The following is a 14,903-nucleotide window of genomic DNA, read 5'->3' on the forward strand; positions in this document are numbered from 1 at the left end:
TAGTGTGTAGAGCATATTTTGTCTGCTGTCAGCCAAAATGACCTTCTACATGTATGCAGCATTGAGTGAGCATTGTTTGGTTTCTCAGCAAATCAGAGAGTGCAGCATCCTCTCATTCCATTCTTAAAGGCCATCAGAAAATTGTCCAACATGAAACAATCAAAGAAATCATCTGATAACCTGTATCAACCTGCATGATTTGCCAAAAACTTGTCACATAGAGAGCACCCTTAGTGCACTTATAAAACACTAATGTCATTTGATGATAAACCCGGTAACCAACAAAATAAAAAATAAAATGATTGTTTGATTTATTGTGTCATAAAGGAAAGATTGATAGATCTATCAAAAATACATTTATACCCTGTGAATACATGTAGTTTAAATGTGGTATACTTAATTTGACTTCTACATTTATTTATATGACCCCTGTGAACCCTTGCAACCACCTTTGACCTGTACGATGACCTAACCTGTATCCTGGCAACATCAGACCAATTCAAGGAAGCCCCATCATGTCTAGAAGAGCGTTGATCTTCACGTCTAGCCACGCTGTGTGACTCTTCTTGAAGCAACGGACCCAAGAGGGCGGTAGATTCTTGAAGCCGAACCAACAGCCTAAAACAGCGCCAGCCACCGATGCATTATGGGTGCTATCACCTCCTTGCATCGCAATCTGTGTTATTAATGACCTGTTGAAAAGCAATTGCACAAACAACAATTAGTGACAGTAGAATGGACATTTTATGGACAAAATTAGCATTGAGTGCGATAAAAAAAATCCCTACATGTTTAGAAAATGAAATGATACAGTATAACTTCAAATACAATATAACTTCAGAAAATATTTAAGTGAAAAGGGAAAAGATACATGACTCATCTGGACAAAGATTATGATTCCTTACCCCCCCCCCCTTCCCCGCCCCGTTAAAATGCATTCAAATTTCAAACTATTACATTTACAGTATCAGACAAGGAACGTTGAATTGTACTTAAAAGCAGTGACCCTCTAGGAGAGGATAGCAATATAAATATCTCTCACTCATTATTTTAATTATTATCAACAAAATTGGTAATCATTATAACATTAACCTTATCATACAATCCTTAATCTTTCATTGTAACAGGGAAAGTAATGAAACACAACTAGAAACAATTTGTTATGCTTGTTTGTAAGGTCATGATTGCGTAACTTATTTTCATCATTTTATCAATCTTTCAAAACATTTTTAAGCATCTGAAAATAATAATTGGATTTTGTAATGCTCACATCATGAAAAAATATATGGAGTGATTAGAGATTAGTTGTTTTAATATTATGTCACAGAGTTGAGGTAACAGGTGGTTTTATGATTCTATGAAATGCTAAAATGTATTCCATTCATTCACTTTTCAAATTAGTAAAACACAAAGCCTAAAATACTTAAGATAATCACCTTGAACAATAAAGCAAATACAATTACAATATTTACATGCAGAATCAACAAACTACTTGTGATTTATGTAAATTGCCAGTCAAAATGCCTTTAACTACTTTATTTTGCAATTATCAAAATGACAGACAAATAAATGGTGTTGTTTTGACAGACCTGAAGTTTGAAGTGCTAGACATCCTGAGAGCTGCTAAACAAGTGGCCACTGGTCTGAATGTATGACTCGGTTTGTTGACATCAAGTGACGTCAAACTGTAATTATTTCAAATTAATATCATCAAACAAAATACTTAAGTGTTGTTGCATCACTGAGGATTCTTTATGATGAGGCGTTCTAATTACCTTATGTAAAGACAAATCATAAAATTCCATCCACGTTTTGAATGTTTTATCATGCACTTAACCGCTATTCATAATATGTATGTGCCGGTACGTATTTTATGGAAATTAGACAAAATTGTTTTGCCCAAGTAAAATTCTAAGATTCAGGGCATTGTTTCACAAAACTGCCATAAGAACAAGTTCACAGACATCCCGTTTGAATACATATTAAATCTAATGCACGCATTACAATGGGTTGTTGACAAGCTTGTACTTATGACAGTTTTGTGAAACGCTGCCCTGGTCGCTTGTAAATAGACATTTATAAAATTGCAAAGAGGATTTCATATAGATCTGATAAATAAAATCTTTCACAAATATATGAAAAATATTATGCTCTAAAACTCTATTGGAGCATGCACGCACGTGTACTTGTCAAAGAAGAGATTCCTGTGTGGATTCGTGTATTGAGGTTTGACAGATCTTCAAAATACATCAACTATTCAACTTTAGAAAAATTTGTGCTTAAAGATGCTTAAAGTGTAGAAGCAGTACATATGAGTGACAATAACTGTTAAAGTGCCTTGGAAATTACTAAGTAATTAAAATAATGTTAGAGTTATTATTAATATAATTGTGCAAAAAGAAAATCATTAACAAGCAACATTTCCCCACTTGATAACACCAAACTACAAATATAGCCCTTCTAGCTCCCTGCAGATGATGGTATAAAAGGTAAGATTTCATGTTTGAAAATGACACATTATCATGTACGACAGTCAAAGTGAACCTGTTCAAGCATTTTATAAAAAGCATTGATCATTTTATGTTCATATATCATAACTTTCAATAATTTTGATATGATGCAGAGTAGAATTTATTGAATACATCTATATGCATATGATATCAGTCAAGTTTCAATGCTCGATACAAAGCAAATTGTTTGAAACATACATCATACCTGTCAATACTTGATACAGAGCAATACTTCTTGAACATCTGTTGGTGTTCATCATGGATTAGATGTTTTCTTCCAATCTCTGTTGCCACGGTGATGATCTTCTCCAGGGAAAGATCCTCGGACGATGACGAGTTGCAGTCCTTCTGAAGAATTAATGCTACTAGTGATGATAAGAAAGCACAGCTGGCCTGACACCTGTACATCATTAAAATAAATATGGAGTACAAATTTAATCCAATTCATTAAAATAGCTCACTCTCTTGATTGAAGCAAATTTGTAAGGTTCATTGGGGACTAGTAATTCTATGTCACTGCGCCACTTTCAAAGAATTTGGGCGAGAAATAATAAAAGATGCTGCTTAAAAAGGGACCCATTAATGTGTCTCTGGTGACAATACATCCTTATCTGCTGCATTTTATATATTTGTTTGTATCTATTCTCATGTCATTTGTTCATCTTTTCGCTAAATGTCGCAATGTATCCCAACACAAACGACAGGGTATAAATTCAGGGCCTGACGCTACTTCATTAATGCAAAAACAAAATAAATCATAAGTACTTTTTTTCTGTCTAAATGAAATAATGAACAAAGTTTGCCTCCATCTCCCCCCTCCCCCCTCACTACACATGTATCTATCTGTCTGTCTGTCTGTCTGTCTCTTTCTTTCTCTCTCTCTCTCTCTCTCTCTCATCATGTCTCTCCTTTCTTTAATATTTAAAGGCAAAATAACAATATGTAACCAATCATCCAAATGATATTTAATTAGAAGATATAAAGGCCTAGAGTATATAATCTTCATGCTTGTGCCAAAACATGTGAATTGATGCACAGAACTTCTTTACACATTGTTAATTAGTGATTTTTACAGGTTGTTACATTTTGTTGAATGGTACTTAGCTGGAAAAAAATATGAAGAATTAATGCAATCATATTTAAAGATGTTCATGCAATGGTATAGATGTCGTGAAGTAGGCAACTTTGCGATCACTACATACCACTCAGCCAATGGGTATTACGATCCCATGCGTACGTCCGTGTGCTGCCCTCCTTATATACCCAGACTTGATAATATCTGAATAACTATATTTTGTAGTGTTTTCTTACCAGAACTCAAGTTTATCTTTAACTAAGAATTTTACATATTTTAATGAATCTGAGACAAAGTACCCCTTATATCACCATTCCGTTCTATTAAAATCAGAGAATGGTACTCATCAATGCACTTCTCCAGAATTAATGTTTTCCTTTAATTTTGTCAAGCCAATCAACTTTTGTAATTTAATCATTTTAATTAAAAGCTCTACAAGGTTACAGTGCGCTTTCTCCAATAAAGGTACTATGTCCCATTTTCAGGCCAAAAAATGAAAAGGTTAAATTCCAACGGCATTTGAAAGATAATACTAATTTAGAACTTCCCTAAAAAAGTTGGGGCTTGAAAATGTCTTCAAGTGGGAAAATAACGACTATTAGTTATCAAATCGTCTTAGGAGCTATAGAGCCAATAAGTAATAGTCTTGATTTTCAGACTATAGTACCAAATTGTCATACGTTTTATGCTGCGCAAAGATTCAATCAGTTTAATCTTGGCCATCACAAGAAGTGGGTTAATGTAGGCAAATGCTCATGTACTCTTTACAGCTCATTTTATGTATGTTATTACCAAAGAAGAAAAAAAGCCAGTCAGTCACTCAATAGTGTCTGACAGTGAAGTCTAGCAAGTAAACGGGTTGCCTTGCATAAATTGAATATTAGGACCCTGCTAAAGTTTAAATTTCACAGATAGGACATACATGACATATTCATAATTCCTGCAAAGTTCTACAGAATTTGAGGTTGGCTGCAAAAGGGACATAGTACCTTTAAGTTGTAGAAATTGTTGTTCTCAACTAAGAATTTCATATATTTTAATAACTCTAGGAAAAGTACCCCTCATGTCACCATCCTCTTCTTCTATAACTAAACAGAGTTGTAAATCAATTTGTCAGGTGGTTGCAGATTTCAAACCTTTAACAATTTCGACTACATGTATAAAAAAAGGCTTTTCGTTTTTAGTAAAAGATTCCTAAGTATACTTTTAATTCACCACAAGAGATATGATGAACCAACAGAAACTTCAGAGGAAGAGCGTGTCGCATTCCTCTCTGGCAATATCCATTTACAAAAAATACAAAAATATGCACATATTAATTTTCTTTTACACAATATCATCGCAAGATTTAATGTAAACATTAAGAAACAAGTTGATTTTTATCAATTCCTAAATATACAAATGCAACTGACCAAGTATGAAAAAAATGTAAGAAAACACAACATCATACCTTTAAACTTCAGCATACTACAGTATAATCTTTGAAGGGGGTGTAAACTGATGAATACAGGCGTACGCCATCTACATGTACGTCTCCTTTTGGACAACTGCACGTAAATAAATGGACTTGACTAACGGTAGTCAGCGACTTAATCTCTACATGGTCAGCGTTCTCGAAACATACCGAAGTTCTTCTCACGCTTCGGTTTTGCATATGTTGCACACACGTGATTGCTGCGGTTGCGTCCGTAGTCGTATTATACCCCATTGGCCCCGAGGCAGGCTATGGGAAAGACCCGTTGTCTCGTCGGTTTACACCCTCTTTAACATCATGCTCTTGTTTTCATTTTGCTACTAACCACAATTTATTTTTCCATACAGACAATAGTCCAATTTAGTAAGAACACTCAACTGTATGCAATGGTCGTGGGTTCACGCTTTGGAACAGCACCTGTGTGCTTTAACAAGGCAGTTTTTCTACATTGTCCTTCTCGACCCAGGTGTATAAATATGTAACCTGATAGTAAGTGAACAATGTGGTTTGAACTTGAACATATATACACACCTGTTAGATGGTGGCCGACTTAAAAATGTTCCCCAGGGCCCAGGGAATATACAGGAAGCATATCAAGGTGTTCAGGTGTCATAAGACTGTGGAATACATGTTTTGTGGTATGGGTACCAGACCAGCACTAATTAGTCAACATTTGCCATACTTCGCCCATGGCAGAAAGCCAGAAAACGGGTAGGAAGATAGTCCTTGAATGCTTTTAAGCACTTTAAGGATAGGGCAATTATATTACTTTATAGTACAGGTGTTGTGGTCTAGTGGATAAGTCACCTGACTGCAGATCACAAGGTACGAGGTTCAAATCCCAGCCTGAAACTAACGTTCTTTGGAAAGACGTTAATCTACATACACTGTATACCACTCTCCACCCAGGTGTTAAATGGGTACCCGGTATGATGCGAAAGTTAATGTAGTTTGCTCAACATTGTGAGCATCTGTAAAATGTTGCCTGGCTGAAATGCTCCTTTTTTATGATAATGATGATGCTACATATATGTAGCATCATCATTATCATCAAGTGTCTCAAATTGTATAAATATAAGTAGACTGCCTTTCGCGAAACACAGAAGATAAAACTCAACTCAAACTAGATGAATACGACTGCATTTCTAACATTGTTCATAAGTGATCCTTTAACGTTTAAAGGATCCCCAACTTTTAAATTTATCTATTTGTACATACTTGAGTCCAGTTTTGATGGATTATAACACTTTCATGACCCTATGATGTTTCATCTTGACCTCCTTCATCCAAAATATAATCAGTTCATCCTTGCACGGTTGCTCATACATCCAAGTTTGATTTGAATTGCTTAAATGCATTACAAGTAATAAGATATTTTCTGGCATTTTTGATAATTGTTATGCCCCTGTGACATTTGATCTTTTCCGCCTAAAATTCTAATCAATTTATTCTTGTATGCTCAATTATATTTCATTCAAGTTTGCTTTAAAGAGAAGGTTCTTATTGCAATTGTAAACTAACACTGAGTAAGAATATCTCATTTGTTTAACTTGTAAATTCAAGCAAAAATTATAAAAGTTGATTACGGTAATATTGACGAAAAATCAACCCACTCAAGACCTCCAAAACGATCGTAATCAAGACTCAAAATACACGGGGGTGATGGGCAATTCACCCCCATGAGCTACATAATCACCTCCGTCAGATTGTTCACGGGGGCGATTGCAAGATTAACTAGATGGAACTTCGACTGCGCGCAGTCGAAAATGTTGCCTCCATCATAGAGCAATTTTACAAACCAAAACAAAAGAAAATTTTCAAATTCAAGTTCAATTGTAATCCATTAAAGGGAGGCTTAACTACTTCAGCAAGAAGGGATTAGACCACCCAGTAAGCCATCGAGGTCACTGTGACAGGTGGCTATCTCATTAACTCAGCTCTCATTTAACATAAGAAAAAGAGGATCATGAGGGACCAACAGGCACCGATTTGGGAAGTTTTCTATATAGAAGGAGCCAGTAGCTACAAGTAGGACAGTATGCCTTAAACAGGTTCTCAGAATATCGTGATTACAAGCAATTTCTCATATACATATATGACCCTTTGATCTGTGACCTCATGACCCTAAAATCTACTCAGTTCATTGGCTCTGCAAGATGTCCAGAGTTAAATAGTAATTCTTCTGGCAGTTCTAATGAGAATGCATTCACAAGCTATTTTTGCATACATAATGAGCCCTGTGATCTTTGACCTTTGGCCTCGTGACCCCAAAATCTAATCAGTTCATCGGCTCTGCAAGATACATACATGACCAAAGTTTGGCAGGAATCCATCAATCAGTTCTTCAGATAACGCGATCACAAGCTGTTTTTGCATACATAATGAGCGCTGTGACCTTTGACCTTGTGACCCCAAAATATAATCAGTTCATTGGCTCTGCAAGATACATACATGACCAAAGTTTGGCAGGAATCCATCAATCGGTTCTTGAGATATCGCGATCACAAGCTGTTTTTACATACATAATGAGCGCTGTGACCTTTGACCTTTGACCTCGTGACCCCCAAAATCTAATTAGTTCATTGGCTCTGCAAGATACATACATGACCAAAGTTTGGCAGGAATCCATCAATTTAAAATCAAGTTAAAATAAGATTCCTACCTTGGATCCTGGTGTGTTGATGTACATATCCTTAAAGCATTCTCCTCCACCTCTTCTAGTCTGTAGAAATGAGGCACTCCAAGGATAGCTGTTCTCACTACGGCACAGTTATCAGCTAGATGTTCACATGAATCAGAGTCATGACAATCGTAGTTCCTGTTCCACAAACCTCTTGCTATGGCACTGGGTTCTTGACAGAACAAGGGGTTGGCTATCACCTGGGTGGAGATGAACAACAACCAAAAAGCAAAAGCTATCAATAACAAATGGAATACAATCTAATTTAAAGACCTTATCTGAACTGAAAAATAAAATGGATGAATAATATATCAACGGAAAGCTTATAAGCCAAAGATTACAATAATATCAATTATATGCCATTTTAAGTTTGTCAGATGAGTATCAGCTCTCTGAAAACTCCAAATCTAAAGCTCTGAAAACCGGAAGTTGTTGACCTAACAACTTGCTATTGACTTGATGACATCATCCTATGCATATTCACAATGACTTTGCATTAATTAAGCACGGCTCATCGCCTCGGCTATATTGGTTAACCAATCAGTCCACATGTTATGTTGTCACTGTATTAACTTAGGCAAGTTTGACCCCAGTTGATCTGTAATTTTGAGGGGTGCAGGAAATGAGGTTTTGACTTGCTTTTGTGCAATAATGAAAGGGTAAATACTTTTTGTTACTTTATATTTGTATTCTACATTCATTCAGTTTTCCATTGATATCAAATTGTATTTTCATCGAATAAGGTCTTTAATTATGATAGATATTCTCTATGAACCACAGCCCAAGTTGTCTCAGACTTAGTATTCAATGGTTCAATATTTGTATTTTTCTTTTTAACATGATACTTTAAACCCAAATTTCATGAGTTTTGTTGTAATATATCCCACCTGTAATATGGTTTCCATCCAATGTAATTCAATTCATACAGCCTTTTATCATATGTAAGCTCCCTTCAAGGTATTTAATGGTTTAGGTGAATGGAGGAAAACCTAATCCTTTCTTATAATCTGTTTTCTATAAAGCTTTTTGCAAGTTAAAGGTAAATTGATAAATTGAATTCAACAAAATGGATATGTAAAATTCAACTTGTATCATCTTCTTGTGTCATTGTTGATTTGAACTTTCTTCACTTAATTTTGTTCCCTCTCTATCTTCTTTCTTTTCTAATTAACTTTAAAAACATTCTCATGACCAATGTGATGAATACATTGGGTTTTTTCTTTTTCTTCTTCATCCTATATATTGAACAGAGATCAAAGAAACTTCTCTCTTACCTTAGCCACAGTATTACTGAACCCCTCGAATCCCTTGGTATCACCAAGCTCTGGAAAGCCATGGTTGTACCAATGAGCAAGTCGTTTGGCAAAGTCTAATTCATCCACCACACCAGCCCATTGGAGGATGGAGTCCAAGGTCAGAACCTGGAAAGAACGAAAGGCAAAATATCATGAGATCATTTCAATCATTTCAATCTCATCACTTCAATCTCACAATGAGATAATTTCAATCATTTCAATCTCATCATTTCAATCTCACAATAAGATCATTTCAATCATTTCAATCTCATCATTTCAATCATTTCAATCTCATCACTTCAATTTCACAACGAGATCCTTCAATCATTTCAATCTCATCATGTCAATCTCATAATGAGATCATTAAAACCATTTCAATCTCACAATGAGATCATTTCAATCTCATCACTTCAATCTCACAATGAGATCATTTCAATCATTTCAATCTCATCATTTCAATCATTTCAATCTCATCACCTCAATCTCACAATGAGATCATTTCAATCATTTCAATCTCATCACTTTAATCTCACAATGAGATCATTTCAATCATTTCAATCTCATCATTTCAATCTCACAATAAGATAATTTCAATCATTTCAATCTTATCACTTCAATCTCACAATGAGATCATTTCAATCTCATCATTTCAATCATTTCAATCTCATCACCTCAATCTCACAATGAGATCATTTCAATCATTTTAATCTCATCATTTCAATCATTTCAATCTCACAACGAGATCATTTCAATCTCATCATTTCAATCTCATAATGAGGTCATTAAAACCATTTCAATCTCACAATGAGATCATTTCAATCATTTCAATCTCATCACTTCAATCTCACAATAAGATCATTTCAATCATTTTAATCTCATCACTTCAATCTCACAATGAGATCATTTCAATCTCATCATTTCAATCTCATAATGAGTTCATTAAAACCATTTCAATCTCACAATGAGATCATTACAATCATTTCAATCTCATCACTTCAATCTCACAATGAGATCATTTCAATCTCATAATGAGATCATTTAAACCATTTCAATCTCACAATGAGATCATTTAAATCTCATCACTTCAATCTCAAAATGAGATCATTTCAATCTTTTCAACTTATAATTTCGATCTTACAATGAGATCCTTTCAATCATTTCAATCTAACGATGAGATCATTTCAATCATTTCAATCATCATCAGATCTCCTTCACAATGATTATCACTGGCAACTGATATCAGTTCTAAATGAATTAAAATTGATGAATACACGTATCTGCTACAAGAAATAGTCACTGCATATACCTTTAAATACACAACATGACTGAAGGTCTTTCCTGAAATCTGTTATCTTACCAATTGATCAAAGGCAGTAGTCCAGTCTCCCTTGGCCCACTGAAGTCTATGTTTATCACTTATCCTCTGACCAGGATGAAGAGTTTCTTCTTCATAATGAAACCTGCATTCATCCTGTGTCATCCAAGCAGTACACAGACCCACTGCATCACCAATAGCAGCACCATACAGCAGACCTAACACAGATAAACATCAAGGAAAATAATGACATTTTGCAAGTTGGATGATATTCTCAGTAGAGAAACTCAAATTGGATTAGAATGTTACATTGTAGTTCATCAATCTAGATACTCTCTCAAATAAAAGTTGACGTACCAATTTTTCATTCATTCATTAGCTTTTTTGTTTCCTTCTGATTCAGTAGAAAGTACACTTTAACAGCACAAGCCGATTCCATCTTATTATTTATTTTTAAACTTAAAGCCTAATTAGATCATCTGGTCTAGAATTATTTATTCTACATTTAAAAAAATCATCACCTATACTCTGTAAAAAATATTTTATTGTATTCTTTGACTAAGGATATTCCCTATTTAAAATGCCAATTGGTGAATAAATTGAATTCATTTCAATCACATCAACACATCCTAAACTCTAGGAGGCGCTATAGCTCAGTTGGTATATAGCAGTTTTCTCGTAATCCGGCGACACAGGTTTGGAGCCAAGTCGATGCGCTAGTGCCCTTTATTACCAGGTCCCTCAGAGACAACCTAAAGCCATTGGTCCTCTGGTTTCAAGCATTTATGCTTTCTTAGCAGTCAGGTAGAATAACTACCACTACTATATAAACTGCACAGTACCCAATAGAAATAGCTCACACATACCAACAACTTTATCCATAAGCTCATCTGCTTCCAGAGTAGTAGCCCCTGGAGGGGGCCGAAGAGGGGTGCGGATTCGGCTTTTGGTATTGGTCGTCTCCGTCAGCTCTTGGGCATACTGTGCCTGTGCACACTGTGGATTGGCAACACGTGACTGCAATACATCACCTATGATATACCAATAATGCAAAGAATATAGTAAAGTATGATGAATTACATGAAAGCCTCAATCAAGATTGGTGAGTGATGAAGTGCCTGTATTTCAGCTTGTGGCAATTTTCTTAAATGGAATAAAAATGTGTTTCTGAAAACGTGTGGCTAAGATCTTTTTCTGCTATAGGGGAACAGTATATCAAGACATTTACTAATAGCAACTATGATTTATAAGGTAGAACATTTATTCTATTCTAGAAATGACTGAAATTCTTCATGTATGCCTTCAAGAACTTTATCAATCTAGTTATTCTAGTATAAAGAGGTGGTATACAGGTTTCTTTCATCAATGTTGGTTCTTCTGGGCAATTAAAAATTTTTTTTTAAATTCATTTAATTTTACAGACAGTCATTAAATGCCAATGTTAAACATGTTTAACAAAAGTTAATGTGTCTGAAGATGATACATGTAGCAATTATCATGAGATAAAATGAAAGAATATAATATACCTCTACATCTTTTAAAGACGTTTCCAGAATTGCTTTTCTTGAGAATGTACCCATTTTCAGACTGCTTCCTAAGAAACTGCAATGTCTTTTCTGATCCTTCATCGCACACGCTCTGTGGAGGAGATGCACATTTGTTATTGGACGCCAGTAGCACTTCTATCGTGCCAGACTTCCCGAGAGACAAAGGCAACAGTGTTAATGAATTATCCATGACGTTCAACTTATGCAGCGACTCCATCACCCCTATATTCTCCGGTAAAGACTTCAGTTTGTTGCTAGATACGTCCAGCTTTTCAAGCTTCACAAGGTGGATGAAGGAATCTGGGAGATGTTCAAGTTCATTGTGATGAATGAGCAGCGTCTTGAGATGGAAAAGAAGAGAGAAGCTGTCTGGTAGAGCAGGGATGCGGTTGTGAGCCATGTTGAGGTAGGAGAGATGCGGGAGGCGGAGGGGTATCTCCGGTGGAATGACCGATATGTGGTTGAAGCTGGCATCCATGTGTTCAAAGAGTGAGATGGAGTCTACCAGAGCCCATGGTAATTCACTCAAGGCTCCTTCTAAATCCTCACCAGCTACATGCTAGATGGAAAAAAAAAGAAGCATAAACTAGTCATATTTAAGCCCCACTGCACTACTTATAGCTACTTGCGCCCTCTATATAGCAAACCATGCCTAAGCAGTGACCGTTGGTCCCCCATGGTCCCCTTTTTCTTATGTTAATTGAGAGCTGATTTGATGAGATAACCATCTATCAGTGACCATGCAGGGAGGTCTAATCTCTCCTGGCCAAACTGGTGCAGATACATCTTGCATTTTATTTATTTCTTTTTTTAAAATACGAAATCAGTTACATTTTACTTTTGGTATCTAGACTACTTAAGTGACCTTTGATGTGAAAGACAAGCTGTAAATTATACAAACTTTAGAATAAGTCAAATATAGACTTTAAGGCTTCCCCACACTTTCCTGTTAGAGCGGTAACAAGGCCCTTACCTTCTGATAATCAGCACTAGTTATCTTCCTGGTGAGCTTCAATTCTCTCCTCTCATCAGGTCGCACCGGTGTAAAGTCATTCACTTGTAGCTGAACATTCCCCATTTCTGCCTCAATGAAAGTTCCACATCATTTGACAAAAAAGTAGTGAAGTAGAATTTAGAAGTCTATCTATAATTGACAGAAAAAAAAGGATCATACAATCAAAATATTTTTGTAAAAAATTCCTTATTGGTTCTGGATTTTTTTTTTTTTTTTACAGGTGGGATAAAATGATTTGGACAAGGTGCTACCATCACGGGTCCTTTAACGCTAGATGAACAAGGGCAAAGAGTGAGGGGGGTATAAATTGAAAAATATCTAACAACGTCAGCAAAGAGATGAGCAGTCAGCAAGATCCTGCATACAATACAGTGTCAGGGGCAGGGGGCGTTTAAAAAAATGTGGTCACATCAGGAGTATGTGGGGACAAGGGTGCAAAATTGACAATTTAGTTTATGGAGGCAAGAAATTTGGCATGCATCAGTTGTTGTTTGGTCAGACAAAGCTCCATCAATTATTAAAAAGAGTGACAAAAATGAACAGAGAACAGCTAGCCCAAAGAAATCACTTGTTTGAGATGCAGGAGCAACAAGATGGCTGCTGTTTGCATCATTGATTCTTGGTGTACAATACAAATTATTATATGCAACACCCTATCCATGTTATGCTAGTCAATGGACTAGTACTACTCTGACATCGATCACAATCCCATGGGAGAATGGCTAGCGAGAAAACTGCAGACTTTGGAAAGATTGTTGTCCTTGCTATGTAATCAAACAAAAATATTCCAAGATATATGACAGTTTTTAATAAAATTATCAGCCAATATTTGATGGGTTTCTTTATACACGTGAAAATGATCTTTAAATTAAACAAACTGAAATTTGTACAAAATATCTTACTGCAAGAGAAAAAAGTTAACGGCTGTGCAGAGTACGTTGCAGACCTTCTTTAAATTTATGTTTCTTGGTTTTAGGTTTAAACAAACAGGGTACAAACTACAGGGTAACAGGTGGGTTTTTTAATGAAAAATTGAGAAAATCACCCATTTAGCACATAAAGATCTGGGAATTAAACACCTACCGGGTATAATATCTTTTACAAAACACAGAAGCTGTTGGATATCATGTTTATTGCTTAAGGTTAGAGCATTCTTCCAGTTGTGGTAAAGGTAACAAGAATTAACAATTCAACAAATATATTAACACTGAATAACAGCCATCTGATCATGCCAGGCCATGGTGAAAGGAGTAAAGTTTGTACAGAAACGGGAAAGAATGTAAGATCCAATGCGCATGGAAATAACAAGCTTTCCTTATTTAAATCATCAATTATCCACCACCACCCTCCCCCCTCCTCCACCCCACCCCCTCATTCAAACAAACAAACAAACAAAATGCCAAATAGGGACTGCATCTGTGTAGCCCTGACTGAGCTGAGCTGAGTGTAGACCGAAAATTTCTGTCTCTTTCGTTCGTTGGCCTCTTATTTGGGTAGGGTCGGCTAGTTCCTCTCATTTGAGCTAGGAGCCGACCCTACCCAAATAAGACTGAGGCTAAAAAATGTCGCTCCTCTGTTTAAGAGGCTAATGAACGAAAGAGACATAAATTTTCGGTCTAAGCTGAGTGCAGCTGATCTGACGTTCGAATCCCATCAACCCCATGACCATTTCCCACCCCCTTATTTGTGCCTATTTAATCACAAAACCAAAGTTACTCTTTAATATTCATGAGGACCAAAAGTTTCAACAAAATATCTAGCAGTGTTGAAAGTTGAATAACTGGAGTCTATTCCATTCTTTTGAAATTCTAATATATTTACCAATTCACTTGTCTTTACAGCTAGCCCCATTCATTGATTCCGCCCCAGCTGTTTCTTTACAAAACAATACAAATTGTACATGACATCGATATGCAATGCAATAACCATATGGACTATGACGTGCCAAAATTGAGATAAATCAAGATTAGTGAATATAATGATGTACGTGTA

The 14,903-nt window shown here is 35.8% G+C and overlaps 1 protein-coding gene across 2 annotated transcripts; it reads right to left on the reverse strand.

The window, feature by feature from the left end:
* Positions 1 to 407: 407 nt before the first annotated feature.
* On the reverse strand, positions 408 to 14,835 carry LOC115919173. Of its 2 annotated transcripts, none has more exons than XM_030972276.1 (10): positions 14,733 to 14,835; positions 12,870 to 13,040; positions 11,876 to 12,455; positions 11,216 to 11,380; positions 10,392 to 10,567; positions 9,014 to 9,160; positions 7,722 to 7,939; positions 2,716 to 2,910; positions 1,590 to 1,685; positions 408 to 692 (listed from the first exon to the last, which is right to left on the reverse strand). In XM_030972276.1, the coding sequence occupies exons 2-10, from the start codon at positions 12,972 to 12,974 to the stop codon at positions 500 to 502; spliced, it is 1,875 nt and encodes a 624-aa protein (XP_030828136.1). In that variant the 5' UTR covers positions 12,975 to 13,040; positions 14,733 to 14,835; the 3' UTR covers positions 408 to 499. The 2 variants fall into 2 exon arrangements, with proteins under 2 accessions (XP_030828136.1, XP_030828137.1); XM_030972277.1 differs by having other exon boundaries at positions 12,870 to 12,976; positions 14,733 to 14,827.
* Between the last annotated feature and the right edge of the window lie 68 nt (positions 14,836 to 14,903).

Source organism: Strongylocentrotus purpuratus, unplaced genomic scaffold (genome assembly GCF_000002235.5).
Source record: "Strongylocentrotus purpuratus isolate Spur 01 unplaced genomic scaffold, Spur_5.0 spur5_scaffold_6, whole genome shotgun sequence".
NCBI classification, from domain to species: domain Eukaryota; kingdom Metazoa; phylum Echinodermata; class Echinoidea; order Camarodonta; family Strongylocentrotidae; genus Strongylocentrotus; species Strongylocentrotus purpuratus.